This window comes from Aphelocoma coerulescens, chromosome 20, assembly GCF_041296385.1.
Source record: "Aphelocoma coerulescens isolate FSJ_1873_10779 chromosome 20, UR_Acoe_1.0, whole genome shotgun sequence".
Lineage (NCBI taxonomy): Eukaryota > Metazoa > Chordata > Aves > Passeriformes > Corvidae > Aphelocoma > Aphelocoma coerulescens.
In genome coordinates, this window is record NC_091033.1 from 9,297,229 (window position 1) to 9,314,792 (window position 17,564).

Below are 17,564 nucleotides of genomic sequence, written 5' to 3' on the forward strand. Positions count from 1 at the left end.
ACGAGGGGCACAGCCTCGGTTTATCCAGGGAGCGGGGTCAGCACTGCCCCGAGGGCTCAGCACAGCCATGGACAATGTCTCAGAGTCACAAAATGGTTTGGGTTGGAAGGGCCCTGCAAAGCTCATCCTGTTCCAACCCATGGGCAGGGACACCTTCCACAACCCCAGGTTGCTCCAAGCCCCATCCAACCTGGCCATGAACACTTCAGGGATGGGGCAGCCACAGCTTCTCTGGGCACCCTGTGCCAGGGCCTCACCACGCTCACAGGGAAGAACTCCTTTCCAATAACCCTTCTAACCCTCCCCTCTGTCAATGTCATTCCCCCTTGCTTTGTCACTCCAGGCCCTTGCCCATAACCCCCCTCCACTCTTTGAACCCCTTTAGGCACGGGAAGAGGCTTTAAGGTCTCCCCGGAGCATTCTCTTCTCCCGGCTGAATCCGGCAGCTCTCAGCCTGTCTCCACTGCAGAGGTGCTCATGATCGCCGTGGCCTCCTCCGGACCCGCGGCAGCAGTTTGGGACGCGGCTGTTCCTGCCGTGTCCGGGCACAGCCCCGCGGGCGGGGGCCGGGGGTCCCTCAGCCCCGGCACCGCTCCGAGCCCCCTCCGCGGGGTGAACCGCAGCCCCCACAGCGCCCCCGGCGGCCAGGCGGCACTGCGCGGGGCGGGCGCGGGGCACGCTGGGAGATGAAGTCCCGCCCGTGGGCTGCGCTCCGGCAGGCGGCGGGTGGCGCCGGCGCCCCGAGGACTACAACTCCCGTCGTGTCCCGTGCTCGCCCGCCCTGACTGCGGCACCGGGGGCTGAGGTGGGCACCGGGCACCGACCGCAGCTCCCCCCGCCCGGACCCCCGTCCGGCCCCGGCACCGATCCCGGGGAGCGGCGCGATGGGCGGGGAGGACGAGATCGTGCGCATCGCCAGGCGCCTGGACAAGATGGTGGCCAAGAAGAACGCGGTGAGTGGCGGCGGCAGGGCCCCCGCAGCCCGGTTGGGGTGGGGGGCCGCCCCCTGCCCCGGGCTCTTGTCTGGCGGACGCGGCCCCGCTCTCCGCAGGGCCCCTCCTCGCTGCCGTGCTGGTGGACCTCCACCTCTCCCTCGGTGCCCGCTGTGAGGGGCCTCCCCCTCCCCAGTCCCCATTTTGGGGGCCTCTCTTTCAGTGCCGCCCCGGTCATTACATCGTGCTGGAGCAGAGGCTCTTCCCATTAAAGTGGGTTTCTCTCTCCCAGACCCAGACCCTTCTCCCTTCCCCATCCTTTGCGGAGGTGTGCGATCCACCCACCGCCAGTTATTGGGCGGGCAGCCCCATGTGCCCCTTGGGTGCTGTGGGAACCCCCAGTCCCCATACTGAGCCCCCCCGGCGCACATCTCAGCACTCCGGGGCTGGCCCTGTGCTGCCTGCACGGTGTTCTCCTCCTGGAGAGCATCCTCAGCCCTTCTCTCCTGTCCCGTTGGGAGCCCTTTGGAAGGGGAGTGCCCACCAGCACCGGCCTGGGACTCCAGTTTGCCCTCGGGGAAGACCCCGGTGCTGATGGATTTGCTTCCTGCATCTCCATCCCATACCGGCACTACAGCTCACTCCCGTGGCGTGGCCTCTGGAGTGTGGAGGGCTGGCCAAGCTGCTGTCGGCACTCGGGGAGTCTCGCAGGGTGTGCTGTGACCCGTGTGACAGCCTGGGGGGACAGTAGCCGGTATTTTCCAGCTTAATGGGATATATCAGTGCTTGTAGGAACACAGTGTCATATGCAAGTGCAGAGGCAGAATGCTGTCAAGGATCTGTGATGGAGGTAGGCTGTTCATCTGTGTTTGGGGTGGGGGAGAGGGATTTGGGGGCTGGGAAGAGCTGTGGGGAGTGGGAGATGATGGGCGAGGAGGGGAAGGGATTAGAGGAGTGTGATATTCGTGTGGTGGAATGCTGGGTGCAGTTATCACATGAACTTTTGGATGTTGGGCTGGCCCTGCCATCTGTGGGTAGGGCGAGCACTGTCACTCGTGTCACTGTTGAAGCAACCCAGGGAAGCGTGTTTGGGCTAAAGTGCAGCCTGTGATGCCTCTTCTCGTTGGCGGCAGGTTTTCTGCACCAGTGTTGAAATAGGAAAGGAACAACTTTGCAGAATTTACTTCCAGCTTCATTGGGAAAGAGGCAGCTTCTTACATGAGGGGTATGCAACGTTTCTTGGCTGGCGTTTGAGATGGTGCTGAACAGCAGCATGTTGTGTGTTGGCTAATCTGAGAACTCTTCCTGCAGGACAGTTTCCTGGAGTACCTGTTTGTTGCTCTAGTTTTTTCGTGGATCCTCATTTGCTGCCATTGTGCTAAATGACTCCATTTGGAGTTAGGAATCACCGGGTCACTTTGTGTGTTCAGGGCTGGAGGAACGGAAAGGTGTGAAACTGCCTGAGGGGGAAGTCAGTCGTTCTGGGTACGGTAAATGTGTGTGGTTTATGCTGGTGTGAGTTGCTTGTGTGCACGCTGAAAGCTTTGACTCTGCTTTGATTTTGGCATCTGTTCTGTAGGGTGGATTGCAGCTGGATTGCTTCCTGGGATGAGTCGGAAGCAGCCCTTCTGCATAGGGAGGACGGGATGTGAGGACAGGGCTGTCAGTGCAGGCGGCTTCGCTTCCCTACAGTGGTGGCTGTGCGGGCCTTGAGCTGCAACTGGGCTTGGAGTGGTCGGTGTTGTAAATGAGCTGCTAAATGTGAACACTGGAAGCCTTGTTTGAGGGAAGGGGGTTGGGAGGAAAGAGCCAGCTGAATGGAGACAGGCCTACGCCAGGCTGGGATCTGCTAGAGGGAGACAAGTAATTTCCAATTCTCTGAGTGACTGCCAGTTTTAGGTATCTACAGATTCCTAGTCAGATTTTCTTTGGTCCTGGGTTCATGGATGGGGTAAGGAAACATCACAGAACAAGTTTCAAGTGATCAACTCTTCAGCATCACAGCTTGCTGGCTTTGCTCCTGGTCTCTTGTCCTGAGCAGAGTGGGGTATTAATATGAAAACTAGGAAACAGCTACATGGAGTCACTGACAGTTGTGATTCAGTGTGTTTTTCAGGTGTTAAAAATGTTCAGCTTGCCAGGTGAGAACAATAAACTGATGCTGCACTTGTACCATACACGGGCAAAAACCTGTAGCACTCCAGTGGTCTTCTGTTTTGGTCATTCCAATAATTCAGGTGCCTTCAGGTTGCAGGATCTACTGTCCTTCTGGAACAGCAACACCAGCAGTGAGCTTGCTGATATTTCAGGGAATGCTTGTTGGTGTTTTTCGCTTTGAATTCAACTTTCTGTGTCTATCCCCAAGCTGTTGAATTTCTTTACTAAAAGCTGAGGCACTCATTCTCTTTCTGTTTTCCACCCCAGGAAGGTGCAATGGATTTACTGAAGGAACTGAAAAGCATGCCTATGACTTTGGATTTACTGCAGGTGAGTTGCACAGTTATGGTAAAAAGCTGAAGTCTGCATCTGGATGAGTTCAAAATGTTGTCTAAAAAACCTTAATAGATTTCCTCACACTTCTTCCCTCATGCAAAGCATCAAAATAAACATTAAATCAAATAAAATAGTGCTGAAGTTGGGTTTTGGACTGGCAGTTAAACAGCTCTGGGTCACCATGTGTGTAACTGCTCAAATCTTGTTTTTAGGCTGCAAAAAGAGGAAAGACTGGGTTAAAGTAGCAAACACAGAGGGCAGTCGTGGGGGAAGTTCTTTGTAATGGTGATGTTCAGGACACTGGGGAGGAGTGAGCAGAATTACAATTTGGAGGTTGTGATGCATCTTGGAGTTTTTCACTCTAAGCTTGTAAGTTTTTCACTCTAAGCTTCACACTTATAAGTGTGTAGGGAGGGGATTTGTGGGTGATTGGATGTGTCTTCTGTTCAGTTGTGGAAGCTGGAGAGTGTCATCTCTTACCTTCCAAAGTTGTAAGGGTCAGAGAATCGTTCTGCAAGCCCTTGGATACTCCCATCTTGGTCGTGGCTTGGACTTTGTCGTGGTTATTTGGGATTTCAGTGAGTAACTAATAATGAATCTGTTCTGGAGTGATTCACTGGGGTGTTCCTTTGCAGTCCACCCGCATTGGGATGTCGGTGAATGCACTGAGGAAGCAGAGCACAGATGAAGAAGTGATATCACTTGCCAAATCCCTCATCAAATCTTGGAAGAAACTTCTAGGTAAGGAAATCAGCATGTTCCTGTCAGATTCAGCTTGTGAAGAAGCTGGCTTCAGTGGGAGGCTGAGTTTTTTGGGAGAGCTTATCTCTTCATCTGAATAAAACATTCTAGCAAATCAGCCTTTACAATTCCACCCTCTGTCTTTCGAGTTCTGTGTCCTATCATGCATCCCCCTAGATTTAGCTCCTGTTTAGCCAGCTCATCCTTGGAAGAGCACTGAAAGCTTCAGGACTATTAACTTGTACCTCATCACATAATAATGAGTGATGTTATTTGTGGAAACAATATCTGTGCTCTGAACCCTCTGCTCCCACTTGTGCTCTGTGTGGCATTAACACCATGTGTGCTGTCAGCCTCGTGCAACAGCTCTGGGAAGTGCTGGAATGCATTTTGGGTGGTGAGTTGGAGAAGGATCTTAATTCACCACCTTGTAGATAAACTCACATGGACTGTTTCCAGCTGGAGAGGCTTTCCTGGTTATGGGCTCCCATTTCTTGCTAGGCTGGATGAGTGTTAAAAGGGCTCTTTTCCTGTCCTGCCTGGATTGTCACCTCCTCATTAGGTTGGGTGTGTATTGGCTAGGCTCAGACAGTTTACCTCTGGGTCAGACTTGTTCTACAGTGTCATGAAAGTCCTGTTCAGGGTTGTGCTGTTGACTTTCAGCAGCACTTGGGAATCAGAAGCAGCTGTACTCCCACAAGGACCAGCCTGTACTGGCCCTTCAGCTGGTGTTGGCTGGAAATTCTGCTTTTAGTGGTGCTTGAGAGAACTTGATTTAATCCCTGCTCAGCAGCCTCTGAAAGAAACTTTTGTGATGAGGCATGTCTTGTGAGAAGCTTATCTCCCAGGCAGGGGAGGTGATTGCTCTCTAGTTTGGTGAGGAAAGCTTTTGTTTGAATCAGCTTCTACTTGGAGGCAAGGAGAAGGTCTGTTGGAAAGCTGGAAAGCCATAAAGGCATATTCTCCTGATTCTTTTTGGGAGAATAATGACTTGCTTTAGGCCAACAGTGGGTAGTGTGACAACACTGAGGAATATAGGCAGGGCTGTAGCATAAAAACCAGTTCTGAACTGATTCCTCTTTTGAACATAGATGCTTCTGAGGAAAAAAATGAGGAGAAAAAGAAAAGCCTGTCTTTGCCAACATCTTCCTCCAAGGAGACTGGTAACTCAAGAGACCAAAGGTAATACTTGCCTTTTACCAAAGAGGACACTGTTAGAGAATTTAAATTTTTGTAAGGCACCTTACTTTAATTTTTAAGTGTCTGAGTCAGGAATTTCGGGTAGTCAAATTCCTGGTCAGAGACACTGGGAGTGTTTCTTCTTCAAGGTTGATCTGTGTGGTGTTATTCATTAACTGTAATGCAGAAATACACATCTAAGAAATACAGTGACTTTAGTGAGTTTTAAAATTTTATTCATATTTTACTTAATTTTTTTACTCTTGGTTATGTGTTGTTTTTTCTAGTAGTAGAACATTCCTCTATTCTTTTTTATGTTGCATTTTTATGCATTTTTGTTCATTTCTAACTTTGAACTCCTTAGAATGAAGATCATTTTTGGCTTTTGCAGTATCAAGTGATGGATGGGATTGATTGATACATTACTAAAGTAAAACTTTCATTTCTTTGTCCTTGACAAATCCCAGCAGAAGTCCCCTTTTCCCTGTGGTTGATGTCCCTCAGCTGGCAGGTCAGCTGCATGCTTGCTCCTTGCCATGCCTTCAATGCTGCATCCTGTTTCCACTGCCTGTGACTGCAGCTGTTGAGTGCAGACAGTGATCAAAGGGGAGGGGGAAAAATGGGATTTAAAGCTTTATTATAGAGACTTCTCTCAGCCTCAGATCCCAGGAGGGTGTGTGCTTCCTAGATTTGGCTCTTAAGGGATGTAGCCAATTTCCCAAGTTTGACAGAAGATTTAGAGTATTCAGGCTGTAGTCCTGCTGGCTTGCAGGATTTTCTGTGTTTGTAGCCTTTGTTGGTCACTTTCTTGTCACTTCTTTATTTTTGCTCAGCTCTCTCAAGGCTTGGCACTTCAGGGTGAGCCTTTGCAGCTCGACACAGAGCTGCTGATGGAGAGAAGGCTGCTGATGCTGAGCTCCATGACTTTAAATGATCGGTGTCTTTGGTTATCTCGCTTCCATAAAATGGGAAAAAGAATTTGCTAAATATTGCAATGGAAGGACTTTGGAGACTTCACAGCCAGGATGGAGTTCAGTGATGCAGTGCAGAATGGGAGCCAGGGCTGTCCAGATCTAAGTATATCTGTGTGGGATTTCACTCAGAACACGATCTTGGCTCTAGGCAGAGGCAAAACCCCTCCTTGCTGCCTTCTTGCTTTGTCACTTATGGGGTATGTGGAGTGGAGCTGTCTGGCTCGTGCTGCTGATGTTCCATTGTGCCTCAATGTGCTGCAGATACTGCAGTTTTGTGGGGTTTTTTAATCCTTGATGCTTTTTACGTGTATTCAGCCTCCATCTTCTGACTAGCAAAGCATCCCCTTGGCTGTGAAGGATGAACAGAAGCCAATGGATTAGTGTAGCCTAGACCAGGAGCAGGGGCCAGCTCCTGGTGTCAGTCTGTTGAGCCAGGCTCTCTTCCAGAGACAGGAATGCTTTTTATCCAGTCCTGCAAAATGAACTATTAATCTGCCTTTAAAAAAATAATAATTTATTAGAAGAGAAGAGTCTCTGTTCTTTGAAGCAGAGGCTGCACTGGAGTTAGACTGGTAGCTCAGTGTGTGATACCTGGTTCAGATGAGGCTGCTGTCAAGACACCAAAGAGATCAGTTTGTATTCAGCTATTTCAGCCTCTTAGTCTGATAGATTTTGGCTACGCCTTCCATTTTGGTCAGGGAGAAATATTTGACTAAGTCTTGGCCTGAAACTTGTCTTACTTTATGGAGCAGAGATGTAGCAATCCCCGTGTAGTGACTGGAGCTATCAGTGCAAGACCTGAAGGCTCTGAGCCAGCCAGCGTGGAGCTGGCACCTGTGAATTTAGATGCTGCATTACTCTAATCCAAAGCATATTCTGTTGTTCTGTAGAATTTCAGACCCATAGTGTAGTACATTTTCATGGGCTGTGTCTAATGTTTCTGTCTCTGGCAGCATGAGGTTTTTCTTTTCCAGGATTCTCTAAACTGCCTTTATTAGGAGGTTTTGGATCTGTGACCTGAATTTAGCTCTTCTGTGGGATTTTCTTCCAGTGCAGCCCTGAGTTCTGCTTGCAGTCCCTGACTGCTGCTTTGCTGCCATTTTGTTCCAGCATGGCCTTGTTTTATGTATAAACTTTTGCTGCCTGGATAGATTTACAAGCTCTTTCTCCTGTTTAACAGGAACAGTGTGAACCACAAGGATTTCCTGAAATAAGTCTTCTAGGTGTGTTTGAGCTCTATTTCCCAACTATTCTATTTATAAACTAACCTCTAAACCTTAATAAATAATTTTCTGTCTTTGGAATGGCTGAGAAGTCTGTTTCATCTAATTCTTGAGGGATCAGCTCTCATCTGATGTCTGTGTGTGCAGGCACATGTATCTTTCCTCATCAGCTAACAGAAATGGGACTGCCATGCATCTTGTTGAGCTTTTTTCCACCCCCAAGGAATAAACATCTAAATATATGAGTCTATAGCATTTGCAGATAGAACCATCCTGAAAATCAAGTATTGCCTCTGCAAATACAGGTTTGAAGACCTGTTTTTAAGGACTCATTGTAGTGAAGGTCAGGGTTCTAAGTTCACACTGAGGTCACTGAGTTTACACACGGGGTTTTGCTCTGGGAGACCTTTGTTTGTTGCTTGCAGAATGACACAAAATTTAACTCTGGAAGAGTTCTCAGGGAAACTTCTCCTGCAGCCCCTTCCAACCACAGCACAACCTCTGCCCAAGCTATCCCTGACAGGCTTTTTTCAAGCTCTTGACAACCCTAGAAGACCTCAGGGCAAGGTATTTCCACAGCTGCCCTTGGCAGTATTTCCAATTCATAACTCACCTTTACAGTTTAAAACTTACTCTCAATCAAAACCTGTCTTACTAAACCCATTTCTACATCCTTCTGTGGATTTTTTTTTCCTACCATCTGCTTTTGTAAGGAGTTTCAGGACTTGTCTCCTTTAAGTTTCCCTTGCCACAAGCCACCCATATTCCTTCAGTCCTTCCTTTTACTGTAAGTATGTTCTCTCGGCCTTTTGCCTTTGTCCTTTGGGAAGTCTAATTTTTCCAAACTATTTTATGCAGCATGAGAAGCTGTGATGTTTTAGATGGGTTATTCCTGAATTATGGGTTATTCCTTAGTGTATGCTCTGGTATATACACCCCCATGAGTGCTGCCTGTGATTTGTATGTAGCTTCTTAAGCACAAAAGTACCTGATGGCAGTTTCTACGTTCCAGATGGGAGAAAATCATCATCTAATGGATTATTTACAGGCTAAATTGTTTCTTCTTTTTGTAACATGTGCAGTGTAAATCCTATTGAATGTTTTGAGCTGCTTGGACACAAATCTGTTCCTTAATAGGCTCCTGCAGTGCTGACCAGTAAAACCAGCTGGTAAAAAGGGGTTTTATTCAGCTACTGCTGAAAGAGAAACACAGTGGGCTCACAGTACAATCTCCCTCAGAGGGTGCATCATCTCCTTCATCTGAGCAAGAAATCAAAGTTCTGCTTTGGTTTGACCTGAACAATTTGCTGAAGTTTCACTGGTGGATGCTTCTGAAAAGGGCTTGGTGAGGTTCTGAACCGTGGAAATCCAGTAGCCCCAGTGGTGATCTGTGGGATTTGAGCCAGACTGGATATGACCTTAGTCACAGGAGCTCCCAGGATAAGTCCCTAAAGTTGTCTGGCTCAGTTTGTGCAGCAGCAGATTCAGAAGATTTCCAGCTTAGTGCTGTTTTTTTTGTAGGCTGACTAATCTCTTCCAGGACAGCGTAGTGGAAGTGCTTGTTCATAACAAATTTATTTTTGATGGCAAAGAACTGGCAGTAGTGACCCAGCTTAACAAAAATTGTCAAGCCACTTGGATCTTCAAGGAGATATTGCCAGCATGGCATGGGTGAAATACGGAGATTTCTCTTTTTTTCTCTTGCTGTCTCTTTGTGCAATAATGGTACCAGGCATTGGCCGTAAATACAGGGAATTTTACAGCCCAATCACCGAAGCCAGAGCAATCTCTTCTGAAAAAATATTGCTGTTCTGCTGCCTAGATTTAGGGGGGAGAACAAAGCTCTAGAAAATCATCTGTGAATCATACTAGCCCAGATCTTTTAGCAGCAGTATTTGCAGGGCTGACTAACTCCGTGTGCAGATGTTAGGCTTTCTGGGTACACAGGCAGCTGAACTGCTCAGTGAGGTTCCTTCTCTGCATGCAGACCCCGCAGCAGTGACTCAGCCTGCCCACATCATGTGCTGGTTGTGCAGGCAGGTCTCCATCCAGCTCCCCTGGCAGGTGACTTGACTGAGTCAGCCACAGCAGGCAGGTGTTTGCATTCCCGTGCCTGTGATTGCTTGCAGGTGGAAATGGAGTTATTTTTGAGAGCAAAGCAGTATTTCTTAGTCCTTTGCTAGCCTGGCACCTCTGTGAGCTGTGTGTGAGCTGTGTAGAGGTGCTTTTCTGTGAGATGAGTAATCAGAGTCTTGCTCAGATTACAGGAAAAAGGAAGAACCTTTTATGTGCTACACTTTGTTGGTGGTGTTTTTTAAATATCAAAGCTGAGGGAGCCATTTTCTGTCCTTTTCTTTCTTTTCCTTAGCACAGCAGCTCCTTCTTCTGGAGCTTTCTGCTTGCTTTCTGCTGGGAGCAGTTATGGACTTGGTGTCCTGCAAAGTTAAAGAGGAAAGAAGCACCATGAATCTGCACTGCCAAAGTGAGGGTGCTGATGGTCTCAGATGTCCTGAGTGTATTTGGGTTACCGGTGGTGTCCAACAGTAATGTTTTCACTTGATGCCCAGTGGTGCAGCAGCTGATATGTGTTGAATAACACAGGATGGTTGGCAGGGTTGTTCATGAATTAAACCTCTGCTGGCAGCCAGCAGTGTCCACAGGAGAGCTGGTGTCTGGGCTGAGGGCGTTGGCCGCTGTGTTGTGCTCTGTGCTGATTTGGGACAATGACTTTGCACTGTGTTCTGACTGGTTTTGTATTACGATTAACAGGATGCTTGGCCACATACCTGCTGCTCCCTTCTCTGCTCTCAGTGGCCCAAACTGAGACATTCTGACAGGTGAAGTTTTTCTTTTAGCTCCAACAAAAGGCAGGAGCCTCCAAAGACTCCGACCACCCCCAAAATCACCACCTTCCCTCCGGCCCCCATCACCTGCGACGCTGTGCGCAACAAATGCAGGGAGATGCTGACAGCAGCTCTGCAGGCTGATGGTAAGTGCTGGGGGAAGCCCTGCATTGCCTCAAGTGCTTCACAGCTCCTGGAGCATTCTGACAGAGACTGTCAATGCAAGCTCAGCTTAGGCACAGTGTTCTGGAGCAGCCTTGTCAAATGGTTATTGCCAGCAGCTCAGTCTAGCCACTGGTCACCCCTTTGATGAACTGGCTGCCGTTGCAGCGTTTTCAGACACACAGGGACCTGGCTTGAGCTGGAGGCATGACAATGTGTCAGGCAATGGCTGATAAGAACATGGGATGACTTGGGGTCTTCTGCTCTGCAACACAGGGTGGTCTGTGAAGAAATTTAATCTTTCAGGTGTGCAGGGATTTGCTTCACTTTCTAGGTCTTTTCTGATTGTTGTCTTCCCTGTCACGCTTGGGGCACAAAGTGAAGCTGTAACTTGGTACATGGACTTTGTAGGAATGGTGCTTATTCCAGTCAGCATCTGCTGTCAGACTCTGCTGCCTTTTTAGACAGGAGCTCCTTAAATATCGTGGTCCTCTGGATCTGGGGTGGAACAGGTCCCTCTTGCATTCTGACTGTGCCATCTCAAGTGAGAGGCAACTGCAGGTGTTCAGCATCTCTGGAAGTTTGAGCATCTGGTTGTGTCCACATTGCAGATCCCTTTAAAAAATTGGGGTCTAAGCACTGCAGAGTCTTATTAATTTGGAGCCAAGGAATGTAGATGACAGATGGAGAAGTTCATGAGGTCTTTATTTCTAGCCTTCTTGTGCATGTGTTTATGTGCTGCATTAAATGCTCTGCACAGCTCTTACAAAAACCCTTTCCATATGAAATCTTGGAAGGAGTTCCCTTGAGCCTTTCCCTAAGCTCAGCTGTGCCCTACCTTTCCTGCTTTATGGTATTGGTTACCATACTGGCTGTCCAAATCTGTGGCAGCTATGCACTTTATATGGTGCTGTTTAACTGGTGTGTAGGAGAAGAGGGGAGGAGCAGGCAGTCCTGAGGTGAGATGAGAAAGGAAGGCTTGATCCTGATGCTGCACACCTCCAGACAGTCCCAGATGACTGGTCTGAGTTACTTCTCATTGAGGTGAATATCTGATGAAACTCAATTCCTGCCTATGTATGTTGGATTTCAATTATATTAGGAATATATTGGAAAACTTAAGTTCTTGGGCCAAGGCTGTTGTTAGCTTTGTCTCATGGAGTCCGTATCTCAGAGAGGCACAGGGCACAGACTGGCTGGATTAATCTATTTTCATCACTGCCCTTTTCCAAAGGGTCAGAGAGTAGCAAGAGCAAAGGCCAAGATGCTATTTGATGGGAAGAGCATGTGAATCAGAACAGCAAACTGTCCAGGTTTGTAGCTCAGAAATACTGAGCCTGGGGAGCCCTGGCCCGGTTGGAAGCCACTGAGCTCCTGTCTCTGCTGTCTTACAGACGACTACATCGCCATCGGCGCCGACTGCGAGCACATAGCAGCCCAGATTGAAGAGTATATCCTTGCTGTACAGTGCTTCCTCAAGGGCCTGCATGCCTCCAGCAGTGAAATCCATGTGCTCAAAGGAAAAATGGGACTGTCTGTGCATAAATGTTCTGCTGCAGCTTGTCAGGGTTCTGGATCTGGTTCCAGCTCTGATTGGCCGAGTCCTGGGTCACTAAGGAACTACCAGTGTGGAGTTGGGAGCTGTAATCCCTAGTTTGTCCTTCCCATCAGAGTGCTGTTTCCTGTTTTTGATTCTTCTTCCAAATACATGCAACTTCCTGTGGTCCCTGTTGGAGGAGAGTGTGTGGATCTAGACAAAAGCAATGGAAGGGATGGAGCAATGAGGATCAAGTTCCATGTTGATGTGAGATAAGCCAGGAGTTTGCTTCGTTTGGGAACTGTGGGGTTGGAGGTACAGCTGGGTTTTCCCAGTGGAGGGGTTTGTGGCTGCCTTGCTGAGAGAAAGGGCAGATTGTAGAACCTGAGCATAGCTGAATATTTCCAGCACAGTGAAAAAGCCCAAGCTGGAAACCCCTGGATTTCGGGATTGTATAAACCTGCTTTTAAATCCAGCACTGACCTCTCAGAGCACATGCTGCTGTTGGGTCCCAGCATCTCCATCCTGGCAGTGGATGACACTCCCTGCTCTTCATGGGTGGCTGGGAAGTGCTTGATGCCTCTGGGTTGCTTGCAGGCTCCTTGACTGCCTTTACGCATCTACCAGGATGTCAAGAACACTGACATGAAATACAAAAACCGCGTGAGGAGCCGCATCTCCAACCTGAAGGACTCCAAAAATCCTGAGCTGAAAAAGAACGTGCTGTGTGGGGCCATCACCCCTGAGCAGATCGCGGTGATGACCTCGGAGGTGAGGGAGCCTGAGGAGCAGGGTTTGCTTCTCAGAAGGGATGTGTCCTGAGGCTTAGCTGGAGGCAAAGGGCTGGGCTGCTGCCAGGGTTGCAGATTTCTCAGTAGCTGCTGCCAGAGTGCATGGAGTATGCTAGTGATGGCATTTGCAGTGTGGAGAGTGGTTTGTTGGGCCTTTACATCATCTTGAGGCTCTGGGTATAAAGCAGAAACCAGAATTGGAACAGGCTTTCTGTCTTAATGCCCATCTGTCTGGCTGCCCTGTCCTGTTGGCTGTTTCCACGGTAGTGGGTGTGGTAGTAAAACTGGGCAGATGTGATTTTATTGCCTTTTTTTTTTTTTTTTTTTTTTTTGAAAGGAAATGGCCAGTAATGAGCTGAAAGAGATCAGGAAAGCCATGACAAAAGAAGCAATCCGGGAGCATCAGATGGCCAAGACAGGAGGGACACAGACTGACCTCTTCACCTGTGGGAAATGCAAGAAGAAGAACTGCACCTACACCCAGGTTGGTTTTCCTGCTCCTGTCTTGGCCTCTGCACAGGACACGATCCGTCACGTTCATGAGCTCACTGCTCCGTGACAGGCCCTACAGCACAGCACAAATTTTGCTACTGGTGGACAGAAAACACTCGAGGCTGTCTAAAATGTACTTTTGCACGTTTCCGTGAGCTTGTGTAACTCTTTGGCTCAGTTGTACAGGAGCAGGAGTTGTGCAGCACTAAGGAAGCTTTCAAAAGTGCAGCAGTGCTCTACACTGAAAGCAGGTGCTGGGAATGCTGGGATTCAGACAAGAAAGGAGTGGGTAGTATAGAGGAGAGGCTGCAGAAACTGAGTCAGATATGTTGATGGTATTAAAAGTACAAATTAAGAATATAGATAACCTGCAGCTGGATAAGTCCCAACTTATTTAAATTCAAATAGCATGAAATGGGTGAAACAAAAGGAATAAATAAAGCTGTGATGTGAGCAGACAGAGGATTTTTTTTTCCCCCATGGCCAGCTGCTGGAAGCCTTGTGCATTACCAGTGCTTTTTAGCTCACATGTTCGTGCCAGGCATCTGGAGATAAATGTGCCTTTGCTGTGAGTCACTGGTTTAGAATGTGCAGATACCCAAAAATGCACCAGCAGCCACCAGATTGCTGCTGAGTGACTGCGCACAAACTGCGTGTGCAAGTGCCGGGTGAGACTGCTGCATCTGCTTGGACTTGACATACAAACACATGGAAAGAGGAGGAGATCCAGGAATCTGACCAGGGAGTTTCCTTTGGCTCAGCAGCAGCCTTGCATCCCACAGTGCTCCCTGTAAGCATTCCTGGGCTGTCCCAGCACATGGGACTGTCTCCACCTGTAGTGGACTGGAGTTTGACTGCCTGGAATTTGAGCAGGAGACAACAGTGTCTTCTAAATAGAAATATCAGGAGGTTTTCTGTATTTTGATTTGTTTTCTAGTGAAATCACTAGTGGGTGATGAGATGTTGTAAGTTCATCCCAAGTAGATGAACTGGCATTTATGAGCATGCTGGAAGCAGGCAGTAAAGGGGGAGAATTACAGACTTTAGCTATCCACTATTCTTGCAAAAATGGTTAATTTGCATCATGCAAATACTGTGACTCTTGCACATTGGGTAATTACACATGTAGATCATCATAATCACCCCTCGGCACAGTTCTGCCTAACTAGTGTAGGGAGTACCAGTGTTTTCAGTCTAGATCTGCCTTGTGGTATTCAAATGCCACGAAAATCTGGTTTTTAGTAAAGTATGTGTTTCTGGCAAGAGCCAGTCAGAGGCAGCAATCACATCTGGGTTAAATATCAGAGTTCCTTAATGGCTCAAACACAAACCAGACTGGAACTGTGCAGAACCTGGTAACCCAGAGTGTGTTCCTGTGAGGCCAGGATATAGGACTGGTCTGTAAATGGGAATGGCTTGAGTGCTTTTTTATGCATTGCTGTGGAGCATGGGCTTGGGACTGAGGGGTTTGTCATGGCACTGCTGGCCACATCCCTTCCTGGGGACAGTTTGGGGAGGGATTGGGTGTGGGTATGTCCACTGCCAGAGTCACCTGCAAGGAATGGGCAGCAGATTGGGTGAGGAGGGAAATCTACTGCCCCAAAACTTGTCACTCAGGTAATGTCAGGCTGGAGAGGGTCATGATGTGTGTACAGATGCATTATCTGTGTGTAGCACAACCACCAGACTTATTTTACTGGAAAGATCCTTTTGCCATCCCAAGCCTCAGTCTCGTTGATTTTTGTGAGCCCAGCATGAATCCCTGGAGGCCAGAGGGACAGGGCCACGTGTGGTGCTCAGCTCTCACCTCCCTTCTGTCCCCTGCAGGTGCAGACCCGCAGCTCCGATGAGCCCATGACCACCTTTGTCGTGTGCAACGAGTGTGGGAATCGCTGGAAGGTAGCGCACCAGGGCTGTTGCTGGCACTGAGGGGTGTTGGGGTGGCTGCACCCACCATGCTGCAGGCACTTGGCTGCTGTTCAGACGGGCTTGCCAAACCCTCACTGGCTCTAGAGAGCGATCTTTCCTCTCAGCACAGAGGCAAGAGCTCCTGGGTTCATCCCATCTCTGCAGATCAGCTGGGGTCAAGTCTCACTTCCACATACCCTGCTCTGTCCTCATACCCTTCGTCCATAACCTGCTTCACAGTGCTTTCCATGCTGCCTCTGCTCTCTGAGGGATAGTGGTGATGATGTTCAGGGTTTCAAAACTGGTCTTTCATGCTGTGCACAGAGCTCAGGGTTGAGCAGAAATCTCCTGATCAGTGGCAAGCAGAAATGGTGCCAAAGCCGAGAGATTCACATGGGAGCTCCCTTTGGCCCCTGCTTCTGAGAAACCCCAAGCCCTTGCCAGCTTTTGAAACAAGCCCACACCTGGATCCTTACCTTCTTCTGCAGTGAAGTTTCTAATTGGGGTTTAAACTCCTTTCTCTTGCAGTTCTGCTGACATGTGCCATGGCCCAAGAGCGGCAGCCAAATGCAGACCCGAGCGCAGCCTCCGCACGCCGGCTCCCACGGCAATTGTGTTTTGTGTCCCAGTGAGTTTGCATTGTCACACGCTGAGAGCAGCAGCAGGGAGGCCTGGGCCTCGCAGAGAGCCACAGCCCTGAGCTGACAGGTTGGCAGGAGAGCTCACTAAACACACCCAGTCATTACTTTCTCATCTAAGCGAGTACGGTCACTTTCTCTTCAAAACTAATATTAAACATTTTTGTCAGTTTCTGACTTTTATTTCAACTGTGTGTGCAGCCCTTTGTTTTTCCAGCATGGGAACTTGACAGGCGGTCCGTGTCCAGGTGGATGAGGACTGAATAATGCCTGGAGCAGTAGAAAGTGAGATATGTCTTGTAGGCACACCCTCGGTGCATGAAGGCTTGTTCCTGTCACCTCATGGAATCTCAACCACTGGGCCAAGCCCTGGGGCAGCGGGGTGGGCAGTACTGTTGACAGGACACAGTTTTTGGGGTACAGATCAGATGTTGCTTTCCATCTTGGCAGCATTCACTGGATTTTGCACTGATTCCTTGGCATCTTGAGCCTTTAAATGCCAACAGCATTGGCTGCTGCAAAGATAAGAATGTACTGCCCAGGTTGTAAGAGATTGAAAGCAGGGTGGCATCGCCACAGAAATTGCACCCCAAACTGTTCAAAGGGAGTCCCAGGCACTTTCCTGTTTGTGCTCTGCTTGTAGCTTGACAGCTGAAAAACAGCCTGGAGTTTCAGAGGGGCTTGCTGGAGAGGCTCAGGAGGAGGGAAAATGCTGCAAATACAGGAAATTTTCCAGAGGCTTGGATCTGGAGAAGGTAAGGGCTAGAGGGATGGGTGGGGGCTGTTAGCACTTAGCTGTAGAAGTGGAGGAGGTTTGAAGTGAGCTCAGAGCTGGTGCTTGGAAGGGGTCAGGTAAGGAAAGGATCCTGTAGCAAAGCCAGCCCCAGGTGCCACATCTGCAGATCTGACCCTGTGAAGGAGATCTGCAGAATCAGGCTCCTTCTGGGAGCTAATTAAAACCTGGTGGGGAAATTCCATCTGAGCTCACAACAGCTTTCAGTTAGACTTAAAATCCCTGTTCTTTCCTTTTCATAGCCTTTAACTGGGGTGATGCAGCATTTGGGGGAGCCCAGCCAGGCCTCTGGGTCTGAGGCTGCCCAGGAGCAGGGCTGTGCCCTGCAGCTCTTGTGCTGACGAGCAGGGCAGGAGCATTTGCAGTCACATCTCTCATGGCATCGCTTCCCTCTTCCAGAGTGAAAAACAAGTATTTCCACTGGCTTCCCAGCATGCCAGACAGCAGACATTGAGCAGAGACCTCGGAGATGTTTGGAGAGGAGTTAGCAGCCACATGAAAGCAGCGGAAAACGTGCTCCCAGCCCCTTTGAGGGCTTTGCAGCTCCGGAGGCAGGGATCCCACCAGCATCCTTCGCTCAGGGCTTTCACTTCACAGGGTGCAGCCAAGTCTCCCAAGAAGGAAAATATTCAAAGACGCTGACAACTCCTTTAAGCCTCACGAGTCTTGTGGTGAATGGGATTATTCAAACCAGGCTTAGTAGGGAGCAGTGTCCTCGCAGTGATGCCGAAAAAAAAGCTTCAGGATCTGAAACCCACACTGACCATGGCACTGGCTCATGTGCTGGGAAAGGGAGCCAGCTCTTTACCAGTGCCTCTTGCCTTTCTTCTTGTGTTCCTGTGAGGAGCAGAGCTGAGC

General features: G+C 49.0%; 1 protein-coding gene across 3 annotated transcripts; it reads left to right on the forward strand.

The window, feature by feature from the left end:
- The first annotated feature begins 762 nt into the window (after positions 1 to 762).
- On the forward strand, positions 763 to 16,102 carry TCEA2 (transcription elongation factor A2). 3 transcript variants are annotated; one of them, XM_069033917.1, is made up of 10 exons: positions 763 to 953; positions 3,357 to 3,419; positions 4,061 to 4,166; positions 5,258 to 5,348; positions 10,398 to 10,531; positions 11,942 to 11,998; positions 12,701 to 12,855; positions 13,213 to 13,359; positions 15,195 to 15,266; positions 15,804 to 16,102. In XM_069033917.1, exons 1-10 carry the CDS (start codon positions 885 to 887, stop codon positions 15,810 to 15,812), a joined length of 903 nt encoding a protein of 300 aa, XP_068890018.1. In that variant the 5' UTR covers positions 763 to 884; the 3' UTR covers positions 15,813 to 16,102. The 3 variants fall into 3 exon arrangements, with proteins under 3 accessions (XP_068890018.1, XP_068890017.1, XP_068890019.1); XM_069033918.1 differs by lacking the exon at positions 763 to 953 and adding an exon at positions 2,266 to 2,417; XM_069033916.1 differs by lacking the exon at positions 15,804 to 16,102 and having other exon boundaries at positions 15,195 to 15,311.
- Positions 16,103 to 17,564: the final 1,462 nt, after the last annotated feature.

Bases quoted from the DNA above. Each gene is read 5' to 3' on its own strand.
- TCEA2 (XM_069033916.1), top strand. From the start codon at position 885: ATGGGCGGGGAGGACGAGATCGTGCGCATCGCCAGGCGCCTGGACAAG. The intron at 954-3,356 runs GTGAGTGGCGGC...TTTCCACCCCAG, and splicing joins TGGTGGCCAAGAAGAACGCG to GAAGGTGCAATGGATTTACT. The intron at 10,532-11,941 runs GTAAGTGCTGGG...GCTGTCTTACAG, and splicing joins AGCAGCTCTGCAGGCTGATG to ACGACTACATCGCCATCGGC.